Source organism: Pelophylax lessonae, assembly GCF_965119305.1.
Source record: "Pelophylax lessonae genome assembly, chromosome: 2".
Classification (NCBI taxonomy): Eukaryota; Metazoa; Chordata; class Amphibia; order Anura; family Ranidae; genus Pelophylax; species Pelophylax lessonae.
The window spans coordinates 93,667,884-93,680,951 of NC_138769.1; the positions used below are offsets into that span (position 1 = coordinate 93,667,884).

Genomic DNA, 13,068 nt, shown 5'->3' on the forward strand with positions numbered 1-13,068 from the left:
AGTGAGTACACTCTAAGTGAAAATGTCCAAATTGGGCCCAGTTAGCCACTTTCCCTTCCCGGTGTCATGTGACTTCTTAGTGTTACATGGTCCCAGGTGTGAATGGGGAGAAGGTGTGTTAAATTTGGTGTTTTCGCTCTCACTCTCTCATACTGGTCACTGGAAGTTCAAAATGGCACCTCATGGCAAAGAACTCTCTGAGGATCTGAAAAAAAAAAGAATTGCTCTACATAAAGATGGCCTAGGTTATAAGAAGATTGCCAAGAACCCAAAACGGAGCTGCAGCACGGTGGCTGAGACCTAAACAGCTGGCAATAAAAGTGAGTATGTCCAAATGGGGCCAAAAGTGTCAATATTTTGTGTTGCCACCATTATCTTCAGCACTGCCTTAACCCTCCTGGGCATGGAGTTCACCAGAGCTTCACAGGTCGCCACTGGAGTCCTCTTACACTCCTCCATGATGACATAACAAAACTGGTGGATGTTAGAGATCTTGCGCTCCTCCACCTTCCATTTGAGGATGCCCCACAGATGCTCAATAGGGTTTAGGTCTGAAGACATGCTTGGCCAGTCCATCAGTGTGGTCACATTAAAATATATAACAAAATATTTACAAAAAATGTGAGATACTGTATATAGTATCTTTTGTGAGATACTGTATATTGTCGATTGTTGAGCCAAGGAGTATCCGAATGCCTTTCATGATCAGGAAAATATTTTTTCCCTGCTAGATTAAATTTGGTCACACCTCATACGGTTTCTTTCCTTTCTTTGGATTACCTGTGCATTTGGGTTTTTTGGGATACAAGTCTTTGAATTCGGATTTTATATTGCCCGTGTAATGCAAATGTGTTGCGCAAAGAGGGTGGGCTTTAACATCTACATGCTTTACATATGCCTCCATGGACAGCCAAGGTTTCTGTGCTGATAGCATGCTTGGCTGCGCGTTCCCAGCACAGTGGCCGAACTATCATAGAAAGCTCTCAGACTCTAGTCATGTATGGGAGCTGGCAGGACGGGTTCTTGATCATGTGACAATCGTTACAGCTAATCACAGTGGTCATGTGATCGGGAAGACTGCCCCGCCCCCTGGCTGTAAGGACCCACTTAAAGGGATGCCAGGACTCATGGGGAACGAGTCAAACATGATGGGCAGATGTCTTTTTCTTAACAATGTAACTGAAGAACAGAACCCAAAGCACGCATCATACTGAAAAACAGAATGTGTTTTATTTAGCATTATACTGAAAAACAAAGTGTGTTTTATTCCCAAAGCACACAGATCATTTGTACATGGTGGTGATGGAATGCTGCAGGTGATGTAGTGAAAAGATTCACACATTACTTTCAATGGATCCAGTGCGCCAGTCAGCAGCCTTTCTGTGGCTTACACATTCTCCATGTGATGTAGATCTCACGTGTTGTTATAAAAATCATGTAGAAGAATTTAAAAAAAGGAGACACAATCCTTTAAAAAAAAACCCTCTATACAGTCTCAGCCAATATTAAGTGACATTGTTTCTATGCCATTGTCTCTTTCCTGATTATTCGCCTCTGGTGACAGGTCAGCATACTCGTGAAAGTCGATCGCGCCTTGACCTTTGACTTCTTTTTTAGTCTTTTTGGATGTTTAAGTGATATTCCAAGCTCCTCCATTATGGCATTGAAAGAAAGACACTGTGGAGATAAGAAAACATGTGTTCAACAGTGTTTCCTTGAAACAGTAGGTTAATCATTTCAAGATCTTGTGAAGTGAATCAACAATGGGCTTTGGAAACCTTGGTGATGACATCTCCCCACTGGTGTTCCCATTTATGGCTTATCCTCAACAAAAACCACAATACAATCCTCTGCTTTCTTCTTAAACCTGACATCCACAAACAGTATAAATATCAGTTATTTTTAAATACCTGGCACAAAAATACATGTCATTCTAGCAATAGCTGCTCCTGTGCTACATTGCACTGATAAAAGTGTGCCCTCCCTTATAATTCCCATATCTGGTGGTATGGACCAGTCAACACTACCTGCTGTCTGTGGGCAAGGTGACCGGTCTTCTTCCCACCCCCCTCTGCAGGTCTAGTGAGGGATCTGTGAAATTATCAGCAGAGACTAAAGGCCCGTACACACGATAAGAAAATCTGTAGGGAAAATTCGTCCGACGACCGATCTGCCGATTTTCGGACTGTTAGTATGGTGCTTTCGACAGCCAACTCTGACTTTTCGGCTGACAAAATCCTGATGTGCAGGCTATAAAATTTTTGTCATCCGTAATACAACGTCCGATTTTCATATCATTAGTACAGATTTCGACGGAAAAAAATCTTAAGAGCAAGACTAGGCATGCTCAGAGACGAAAGAACACATACAAAGCAATCCAACACATGACATCACTTCTGAAGTAGAATTCTGTCGTACGGGAAAATTCGTATGAAAATAACCTCTTCACTTTCCAAATCAGACTAGCATGCCACAAAAAACGGACGACAGATCGTTCGATAATCTGATCGTGTGTACGGGGCTTAAGGGTAGGAACTAGTGCACTGCCCAGGAACCCATTTTCCACACCTATGTCCCTCTGACAATCTTTTTCACATCTCCTGGCCCACCACAGCTAAAGGATTGTTTCAGCTCTAAGCATGATATCCTAGGGCCTAACAAAGAGAAAATACTGGGGGAAAGAATTCACATTACAAAAATGGGAGCCTGTAGAAAGATCTCCATCACCAGTGGCGCTCAACAACAGCAATGCAGGGGTGTAGAGGAAGTCATGAGGAACAGGGTTCCTCTATAGCAGGCTTCACTAAATGGCAGACCGCAGTCCGGATACAGACCGACTGACAGTCCTGTCCGGAGCGCAGCCGCACGACTTGGCAGCCGCTGCTGCTGTTAAAACTCACAGAGGAGGCAGGAGACAGGCTTTGATGTGAGAGGGGGAAGCAGTGATATGAAGGGCTGTGATTTGAGAGGGGAGAGCAGTGATATAGGGGCTGTGATGTGAGAGGGTGGAGCAATAATATGGGGGGCTGTGATGTGAGGATGTGAGGAGGAGGGCTGTGATTGCAAAGGGGACTGAGGGAGGGAGCTGTGATGTGGGGGGGGGGTTGTGATTGCAAGGGGGATTGTGATGTTAGGGGTAGGGGCTGTTATGTGAGGAAGGGGGGCTCTGATGTAAAAGGGGGGGTCTATGATGTGCAAGAGGGGACTGAAGACACTGATGTAAAGGGGGCTGTGATGTAAAGAGGGGGGGGGGGTGGCCTGTGATGTGAAGGAGTCATAGAACAAAAATGAGATTCTAACCTCTGGAGAAAGAAACTGTTACTGACTGGACCTCTGTGCATTTTTAATTCAGTACCCCTACAATATAGTTTCCTGAGCCACTGGGGCAGCAATCTGATTGGATGCTGGCTGCCCATGTGACTCTGGTGGCCATCTTGAGTGTGGCAGAGTCTATTTAAGACCCTGGCCCCTGGGTTTGGCATGCTCTATACGAGTAAAGTAGGAAAAGGTACCCCTTTTCCTACTTTAAAAAGGTATCCCACCAGGGACAGTACTATTGGTAGGGAAAGGTTTGAGGAGGGAAAAGTATAGGGTCACATCTCTCTGGAAACCTCCCTGATTAGGAATGAGATGGCCAGTCTGCATTCTGTCCCCTCTCAACAGATGCTGTAGGTTTGGCTGGAACCTACTTCTTCAAGTTATTGTAAACTGTGAGTGCCCAGCTGGGTAGCTGTCCCACCAGGTTATTGTAAACTGTTGCTGCCTTACTTGAATAGAAGTTTTGTACTGCAACTGGCTGTGTGGGTTTTTCCTGCAGCACCACGCTGCACCCCACCTACAAGCCCCTTGCAGGTAAAGAGGAGGGTGGACATTTAGATTAGCTGTTGCCCAAAGATGGCTTTAATAAAAACTATAATTTAAATATTTTTCATTGTTCTGTCCCCTGTGGAACAAAGTACATCAAGTTTTTTGTTTCCGGATGCTTCCTAATCCTAACCTTAGCTACAAGGTTGGCCTTCAAGGCCATGTGTAACATAGCTAGGAAGGAGACAGACAGTCAGTTCACAATGGCTTTTTGTCTTAGCTCTAAGCAATTTCCCAAGACAAGCAGCGGCAAGAGGAATGCAGAGGGAGAGGTGAATACCATTTCTCTTGAAGTCGCTCGAAGCTGAGACGGCCATTATGATGCCATATCCTTCCTAGCTATGCTGTCAAATGACTGTGGGGGGAGAGAGGGTCAGGGCCATTCCCACCTCATAGCTAGGGTTAGGAAGCACCTAGTAACAAGAAAAAAAGTACTACATGTACTTTGTCCCACAGGGGACAGAACAGTAAAAAAAAACAAAAAAACGGTAAACAAAAGTTCTTCTTTAAAGTAAACCTGTTTTTTAAAGGTTCATTTTAATTAAGCCCTCCCCAGCAGCATATTCTGTATATACAGTACCTGATTTCACTCTTCTGCTGCTCCCTTTAGCTCCCAATGGGAAAGGCCTTTACACTGCAGTCATAGTTTATTTGGAACTGGGATAGGAGAAGGGAATAGTGGGATACTCCCGTTGAACTATTTACAGTACATAAGTTGAGGACTTCTATCTTCAAGCCTTCTAGGTTAAATAGAAAAAGCTAGGCTGCCTAATCCACACTGCCACAAGTGTAGAAAAGGGTTAAGTCACGTGCTTTTTACTTCCTAACAAGAGGACTTGGTGGATGATAACTTATCTTCAGGACACTCTCACTAGCATCCCCTTTCAACCGACACCCGTCCACTGACTATCTTAGAAGCAGGGGTGGATCCCCTCAGGTCAGGCCCCTTGACACAAGTTTCTGTACTCACTGTACTGCAGAGACAGATCCTACAATGTCTCCACTCTCAGTCAGCTTCTCTGGACTTCTGGGTTCCCCTCCTCACTGCTACTCTCCAGGCCCTCAGAACGACCCCCTGAGGCCGCATGGCACTTCTACAGAGGAGGAGGCAGCCGCCCCCTCCCTTCGGGACTCTGCTATCCAGACGAAAGACCCTGAGCACATGTGCTCCTGGCTTTTATACAGTATCCCAACATACGCTGAGGCACTTTCCCTCTGCCAATCATCAGGGCTGTATCAATAGCCTGTGCACCCATTCGTCAGGTTTCCTCCCACTGTCCAATATGCCTACCTATTGGACCAGCGTGAAACACTCTCCAGAAAGAACTAGTTGCATCCTGAGCACAATGAGCAGACCTCACTAACAGATCCTGCTCTCTGATAGGCAGAGAACAATATAGATTTACCCACAGCTCTTCTGGTAAGCAGGCAGGGCTCTAGACTATATTCCTACCAAGGAGGGTGCTACATAAACGAAGAGGGAAAAATAGGACTTTAGATGGGCATTTAAAGATACGTTCATCTTTGGTAACATGTTACCCCTGTAATTAGGGTGTAATATGTAACCTGTTACCAAAGAGTACCTGTCCACACCGTCCCCCCCCCACCCCCCTGATCCCTCAGTGTGAAAGTGAGTGGGGGATCCTCCCTGCTTAGTGCTTAACCGCTACAATTTAAAAACAACACGCCCAGGCAGCTCGTCAATCATTTACAGTTTCCTGTGAATGAATGAACTACAAGTACAGTCATCCATTGCGGCAGAAGTCTTGAAGTTCTCACTGAACTGCGAAGGCACTGATGATCGCTCTCATAGTTCATTAATTCTTCCTGCAGTTCAGTGACTGTCTACTCATATCTACTGATCGCAGGTGCAATGCTTTACAGACTGCAGGGTAAAAAAAAATAATAAAGCACCTTTTTCACCTGCAAAAAAGATGCGCATGTAATTTTATTATTTTTTACAATTTAAACTCTAGCAGTGAGATTTAGACCCCTGCTAATGGACAGGGAAGGTGCACATGGAAACATCTGTGTCACTAAAGAATGGATGATTTAACATGCAGCTACCCAAAATTAAATTGTTTTTTTTTTTGGACTAACCCATTAAACTATAGCTTTCATTAAACGTATGGAGGGTTCACGACATCAGCCAAGAAGGATATATCATCTGTGACAAGTTGTCTTTTTTTGTTTTTACGTTATTTGCGAAAGTGATTGAAAAATACATATCTTGTAAAATGAGGAGTAATCACATGAAAGCTGGCTATGTAATTACCTAATGCTTTGCACTTCCCCTGTGTTGGACGAATAACTGATGTGTGTTGCAAATGGTATATACAGCTATCAATTAAATGAATGGACTGTCATGCAGCGCACTCCAAGCCATAATAGAAAATAACCGTAAACAATAAAAAGGTTTGTTGAGTGTCAATCCAACCACTGTGGTTGACATGTCTTGTGAGTTTTTGTCCTCAAGAGAAGATCACACTGAACCAGATAAAACATATATATGAGGAAACTAATGCTGGCCATACACGTTCAGAATTTCGGCCGATTGCAGACTGAACGATAATTCTTGGGTTGAAAGCGAATTGGCCACTAACTTACAGAATAAACTCTTTTACATAATCGTTTTCATGATCATAATGATCATTTGATAACATGCACAATGTGAGTCAGAATATTATTTTCCTTTCAATTTTACCATACACAAACTTTCGTAGAAACGATAAAAGTTTTCGCTATCGATCCATCGACATTAGCCGGGCACACGATCGAAAATCGTCGGTAAACTTGTGTTCACTAACAGCCCGATTTTCGAACGATCTTTCCTAAAATGACCATTTTCGGCCTAAATTCTGTGCGTGTATGGCCAGCTTAAGCCATGACTCTACCAAGCTGGCCACCTCCACCCAGCAAAAGTCAGTAATGGACAAAGTCCAGCTTTAGGGGGTCTCCAGGCAAGACGGGTGGCTAGTCCTTTGCCTTTTTGGCACAGTTTCTACAGTACAGGTCCTCTTCTACTTACTATATCATCATGCACTACTGCACCAATAGTCTCAACTGAGTATTTTTACCAGCCCCAACTGCAAAGGTAAATGAGCCCTTAGTGAGCCTCGTTGATGGATTCGTGAAGGATACCATCTAACCACCATTTCAGGGGTGAGCATTGTATGCAGTGCCTTTGACCACTGGGCTTTCTTATGCCCCATAGACACGTGCAGATTATCTGAAGACTTTTGTCTGCAGACTTACCAAAACCATATAATATGAGGTCAAACCTAAACACTTTCAATTTGTATGCAATCCGGCAGGCCCTTGCACTACATAGAAAAGGTAAATCTGAAGACAAAAGTCTTCACATAATCTGCACGTGTGTACGGGGCATTACTGAACTGGGCTGATGCTTAAACTGTTACCAAACCCAGGACCCTGCATTCACTATATCTGGTCTCCCACAGTACACAGAACATGGAAATGCAATTATTTGTACTAAAAATAAACTGCTAAATACATTTTCTCATCAGCAGTATATAGCAGTCTTGTGACTTCTACCAGTGTCTGGTCAAACCTTTTAGGAGTTTTCATTCTCCTCTGACTGCCCTTTGAGGCTGCAGGACTCCTGACCCTCTGTCTGGACAGTCCTGATTGGCCCTGTGCTGATTACATGCACTCTTCCAAGAAAAAATAACTCTCTAGCAATACACATCAAACTGAGCATGTGCAGCTTGCCCCCAAGGCTCTGTCTTATCAGGTGATGGATTGGGGACTATGGAAGAAGGGAAGGATCAGAGAAGACAGGATCAAACAGCCTTTTTACACAGTGTGGAAGATTAACCCCCTAGGTCCCACAGTGAGTATAACAAGCATGCTTTATTGCATATACAGTCTGCTTTTACTGTTGTGGGTTGTAACACTAAATGCTATGTTTATCATTTTGTGCTGTGAAGATTGCCATAATATCCACTTTTAACATCTATTCAAAGTAAACATTTTGGGATTTAGATCCACTTTAGGGGAACCTCCTGCTTGATGTTAAAGTGGTATTAACTCCCAAACCAAAGACATGAAATATTGCAGCTTACCAATCATTAGATGTAGCGGCTGCATTAGATTTCTTTCTTTGGGTTTTAACCTGGTGATCTGGCCAGTAACACACCTCCTGTGTTAGAGTGACTCCACTCTGAATGAAGGACCACAAGGGGCGCAGCAGCACTGTCAATCTTGAAACCAAACTCCAGCTCACACTTAATAATCAGTTACAGCAGTTGTTGTTTTTTTTCCCCTTTGAGGATAAGACCCCGTTCACACTGGGGCGACCCGACTTTGCCGGGCGCACCGCGACCTCGGAGCGGCCGGCACGGACTTCATATCATTGAAGTCAATGCAGGTCGCTCCGAGGTCGCCCCAAAGAAGCTCCGGACCCTTTTTCTAAGTCGGAGCGACTTGTGTCGCTCCTATTAGAACGGGCCCTGTGCTGCTCTATGGCAGGCGACCCACCGCGACTTGTCAGGCGACCAGGTCACCTGACAGGTCGCCCCAGTGTGAATGGGGTCTAAAGGTTTACATGAATAAATAAGCAAGACCCCTGGTATTGTCCCCCTTTCTGTCTCTGGCCCTTGGTCCTATCTGGGTGTAATCTCTGGGAGCCCTGGTATGCAATGTGAACTTGATATGTTGTATTGACTGATTGCTGTATGTATTTTTTTTTTGTGTGTATTTTTCCTAATTATGATTATATCTCTTTATACAGTTGTACTGGAGCATTTTAATACTTTCTGAAGAAACCAATTTGGCGACACATGTAGAAAACAAAAGTGCACTTAGGACTCCGAAAAATGTAAAAACATATTGTCCAATTATATATTATCTATATGTTTATGGATTTTAATTTTTGTATAAATAAAAAATGCATGTTTTAATACTTACCGTTTTGGTGGATTTAAATGGCACCTGAAAAATTCCATCCTATCTTAATAATAACGTTGTTATTTATAGGGATGTGGTGCAGTTATAAGATACCTCCAACAATACAGCTATTTTTTATCATTGTAAAACCCCTGTCAGTGGTAAATGGTTTGTCTCATCGCTATACCTAATATATTCTGCTGGAGAGCATCTTCTTTTGAAAAACCAACAAACTGGATGGATCACCAGATGGAAATAGAAAAAAGAAAGCCTAAAAAAAAACGAATGTGGCCATCACATCTAACAATTGGTAAGCTGCAATATAAAAAATGCTTGCTTTTGGGTTTAAAAGCTATATATTAACTGGGGCGGTCGCCATTTTTGTTTTGCTCCCTGGAACTGGTGTGGGGACACATTGGGCACCGTCACCTGACCTTGTGCTTTGCTGGTCTTCTGGTATGTCCTTGCACCTATAGCGAGGAATGGGCACCCTCAAGGCATAACTCCCCTTATTCATCCACTGTTCTGTATATGTGCTCCAACATAGAGATTCTCTTTAAATAGAGTTAGCGCTATACAAAAGGGCCTTGATGAGGAACTGCAGCTTCCACATATATTTGCAAATGTTGTGTAACTAAAACCTCTGTTTTTAATACATATATACACTGCTCAAAAAAATTAAAGGAACACTTGGAAAACACATCAGATCTCAATGGAGAAAAATACCATGCTGGATATCTATACTAATATGGACTGGGTAATGTGTTAGGAAGGAAAGGATGCCACAACATTTGATGGAAATGAAAATGATCAGCCTACAGAGGGCTGAATTCAAAGACACCCCGAAAATAAAAGTGAAAAAATTATGCAGCAGGCTAGTCCATTTTGCTGAAATTTCATTGCAGCAAACCAAAATGGTACTCAGAAGTTTGTACAGTGCCTTGCGAAAGTATTCGGCCCCCTTGAACTTTTCGACCTTTTGCCACATTTCAGGCTTCAAACATAAAGATATAAAACTGTAATTTTTTGTGAAGAATCAACAACAAGTGGAAGACAATCATGAAGTGGAATGAAATGAATTGAATATTTCAAACTTTTTTAACAAATAAATAAAAAAATGAAAAATTGGTCATGCAAAATTATTCAGCCCCCTTAAGTTAATACTTTGTAGCGCCACCTTTTGCTGCGATTACAGCTGTAAGTCGCTTGGGGTATGTCTCTATCAGTTTTGCACATCGAGAGACTGAAATTTTTGCTTTTACGCCAAACATAACGTTTTGCATTGTTGCCAAAAAGTTTGATTTTGGTTTCATCTAACCAGAGCACCTTCTTCCACATGTTTGGTGTGTCTCCCAGGTGGCTTGTGGCAAACTTTAAATGACACTTTTTATGGATATCTTTAAGAAATGGCTTTCTTCTTGCCACTCTTCCATAAAGGCCAGATTTGTGCAGTATACGACTGATTGTTGTCCTATGGACAGAGTCCCGCACCTCAGCTGTAGATCTCTGCAGTTCATCCAGAGTGATCATGGGCCTCTTGGCTGCATCTCTGATCAGTCTTCTTCTTGTATGAGCTGAAAGTTCAGAGGGACGGCCAGGTCTTCGTAGATTTGCAGTGGTCTGATACTCCTTCCATTTCAATATTATCGCTTGCACAGTGCTCCTTGGGATGTTTAAAGCTTGGGAAATCTTGTTGTATCCAAATCCGGCTTTAAACTTCTCCACAACAGTATCTCGGACCTGCCTGGTGTGTTCCTTGTTCTTCATGATGCTCTCTGCGCTTTAAACGGACCTCTGAGACTATCACAGTGCAGGTGCATTTATACGGAGACTTGATTACACACAGGTGGATTCTATTTAGCATCATTAGTCATTTAGGTCAACATTGGATCATTCAGAGATCCTCACTGAACTTCTGGAGAGAGTTTGCTGCACTGAAAGTAAAGGGGCTGAATAATTTTGCACGCCCAATTTTTCAGTTTTTTTTTTTGTTAACAAAGTTTGAAATATCCAATAAATTTCGTTCCACTTCATGATTGTGTCCCACTTGTTGTTGCTTCTTCACAAAAAATTACAGTTTTATATCTTTATGTTTGAAGCCTGAAATGTGGCAAAAGGTCGCAATGTTCAAGGGGGCCGAATACTTTTGCAAGGCACTGTATGTCCCCCACATGCTTGTATGCATGCCTGAGAACATTGGGGCATCCTCCTAATGAGACGACGGATGGTGTCCTGGGGTTTTTCCTCCCCGATCTGGACCAGGGCATCACTGAGCTCCTAAACAGACTGAGGCGCAACCTGGTAGCATCAGATGGCCTGAAACATAATGTCCCAGAGGTGTGCTACTGGATTTAGGTCAGACGAGCATAGGGGCCATTCAATGTTATTAATGCATACATCCTTCAGGAACTGGCTGCACACTCTCGCCACATGAGGCCGGGCATTGTCATGCACCAGGAGGAATCCAGGACCCTCTTCACCAGTGTAGGGTCTGAAAATGGGTCCAAGGATTTCATCCTGATACCTAATGGCAGTCAGGGTGCCATTGTCTAGCCTGTAGAGGTCTGTGCATCCCTCCATGGATATGCGTCCTAAGATCATCACTGACCCACCACCAAACCACTCATGCTGAATGATGTTAATGGCAGCATAATGTTCTCCACTGCTTCTCCAGGCCCTTTCACATCTGTCACATGTGCTCAGGGTGAACCTGCTCTCATCTGTGAAAAGCACAGGGTGCCAGTGGCAGACCTGCCAATTCTGGTGTTCAATGGCAAATGCCAATCGAGCTCCATGGTGCCGGACATCAAGCACAGGGCCCACTAGAGGACGTTAAGCCCTCAGGCCACCCTCATAAAGTCTGTTTGTGATTGACTGGTCAGAGACATTCACACCAGTGGCCTCCTGGTACTGCACAAAGGAGCAGATATCGGTTCTGCTAATATTTTAAAGACCTTCTACGGCCCTGCCCAGCTTTCTGAGTAACTGCCTGTCTCCTGGAATCTCCTCCATGCTCTTGAGACTGTGCTGGGAGACACAGCAAACCTTCTGGCAGTGGCACGTATTGATGTGCCACCCTGGAGGAGTTGGACTGCCTGTGCAACCTCTACAGGGTCCAGGTATCGCCTCATGCTACCAGTAGTGACATGGCCCTAGCCAAATGCAAAACTAGTAAAAAACAGTCAGAAAAGATAAGTAGGAAAAAAAAAAAAATGCAGTGGCCTCCACTTGTAAACCATCCCTGTTTTGGAGATCATCTCATTGTTGTCTATTTAGTGCACCTGTTGTTAATTTCATTAACACCAAAGCAGCTAAAACTGATTAATAACTCCCTGCCCTCTGCTACTTAACTGACCAGATCAATATCCCAGGAGTTTAATTGACTTGATGCTATACTCTGATTAAAAATTGTTCCTTTTAATTTTTTTAAATAGTATATATATATATATATATATATATATATATATATATATATACATACATATATATAGATATATATATATACACACACACTACACTGTGAAAAGTATTAGGATGTCCGCCATTACACACACAATAACTTTAATGGCATCCCAATCTTAGTCCGTAGGGCTTAATATTGAGTTGGCCCACCCTTTGCAGCTATAACAGCTTTAACACTTCTAGAAAGGCTGTCCACAAGGTTTAGGAGTGTGTCTATGGAAATATTTGACCATTTTTCCAGAAGCGCATTTGTGAGGTCAGGCACTGATGTTGGACAAGAAGGCCAGGCTTGCAGTCTGTGCTCTAATTCATCCTAAAGGTGTTCTTTCGGGTTGAGGTCAGGACTGTGTAGGCCAATCAAGTTCCTCCCCCAAAAACTCCCTCCTATCTTTATGGACCTTGCTTTGTGCACTGGTCCAAATAATTTGGTGGAAGAGGGATTATGGTGTTAGGTTGTATTTTAGGGGTTTTAGGGGTTTGGCTTAGCCCCCTAGTTCCAGTGAAAGGAACTCTTAAGGTGTCAGTAAACCAAGACATTTTGGACAATTTCATGCTCCCAACTTGGTGGGAACAGTTTGGGGGATGGTCCCTTCCTGTTCCAACATGACTGCGCACCAGTGCACAAAGCAAGGTCCATAAAGACATGGATGAGCAAGTTTGGAGTGGAGGAACTTGACTGACCTGCACAGTCCTGACCTCAACCTAATAGAACCTTTGGGATGAATTAGAGTGCAGACTGCGAGCCAGGCCTTCTCACCCACATCAGTGCCTGACCTCACAGATGCGCTTCTGGAAGAATGGTCAAACATTCCCATAGACACACTCCTAAACCTT

At 43.4% G+C, this 13,068-nt stretch overlaps 1 protein-coding gene across 4 annotated transcripts in view; it reads right to left on the bottom strand.

Annotated features, from left to right (window-relative positions):
- Positions 1–1,208: 1,208 nt before the first annotated feature.
- The window catches only part of GRIK1 (glutamate ionotropic receptor kainate type subunit 1), a 691,364-nt gene continuing 679,504 nt past the window's right edge, over positions 1,209–13,068 (bottom strand). For 2 of the 4 annotated variants that reach the window (XM_082246622.1, XM_082246620.1), the window contains one exon: positions 1,209–1,677. In XM_082246622.1, coding sequence (XP_082102748.1) covers positions 1,522–1,677 — 156 coding nt within the window. In that variant the 3' untranslated portion in view covers positions 1,209–1,521. The remainder of the gene's footprint in view (positions 1,678–13,068) is intronic. The other 2 variants (XM_082246623.1, XM_082246621.1) reach the window with 1 other exon arrangement.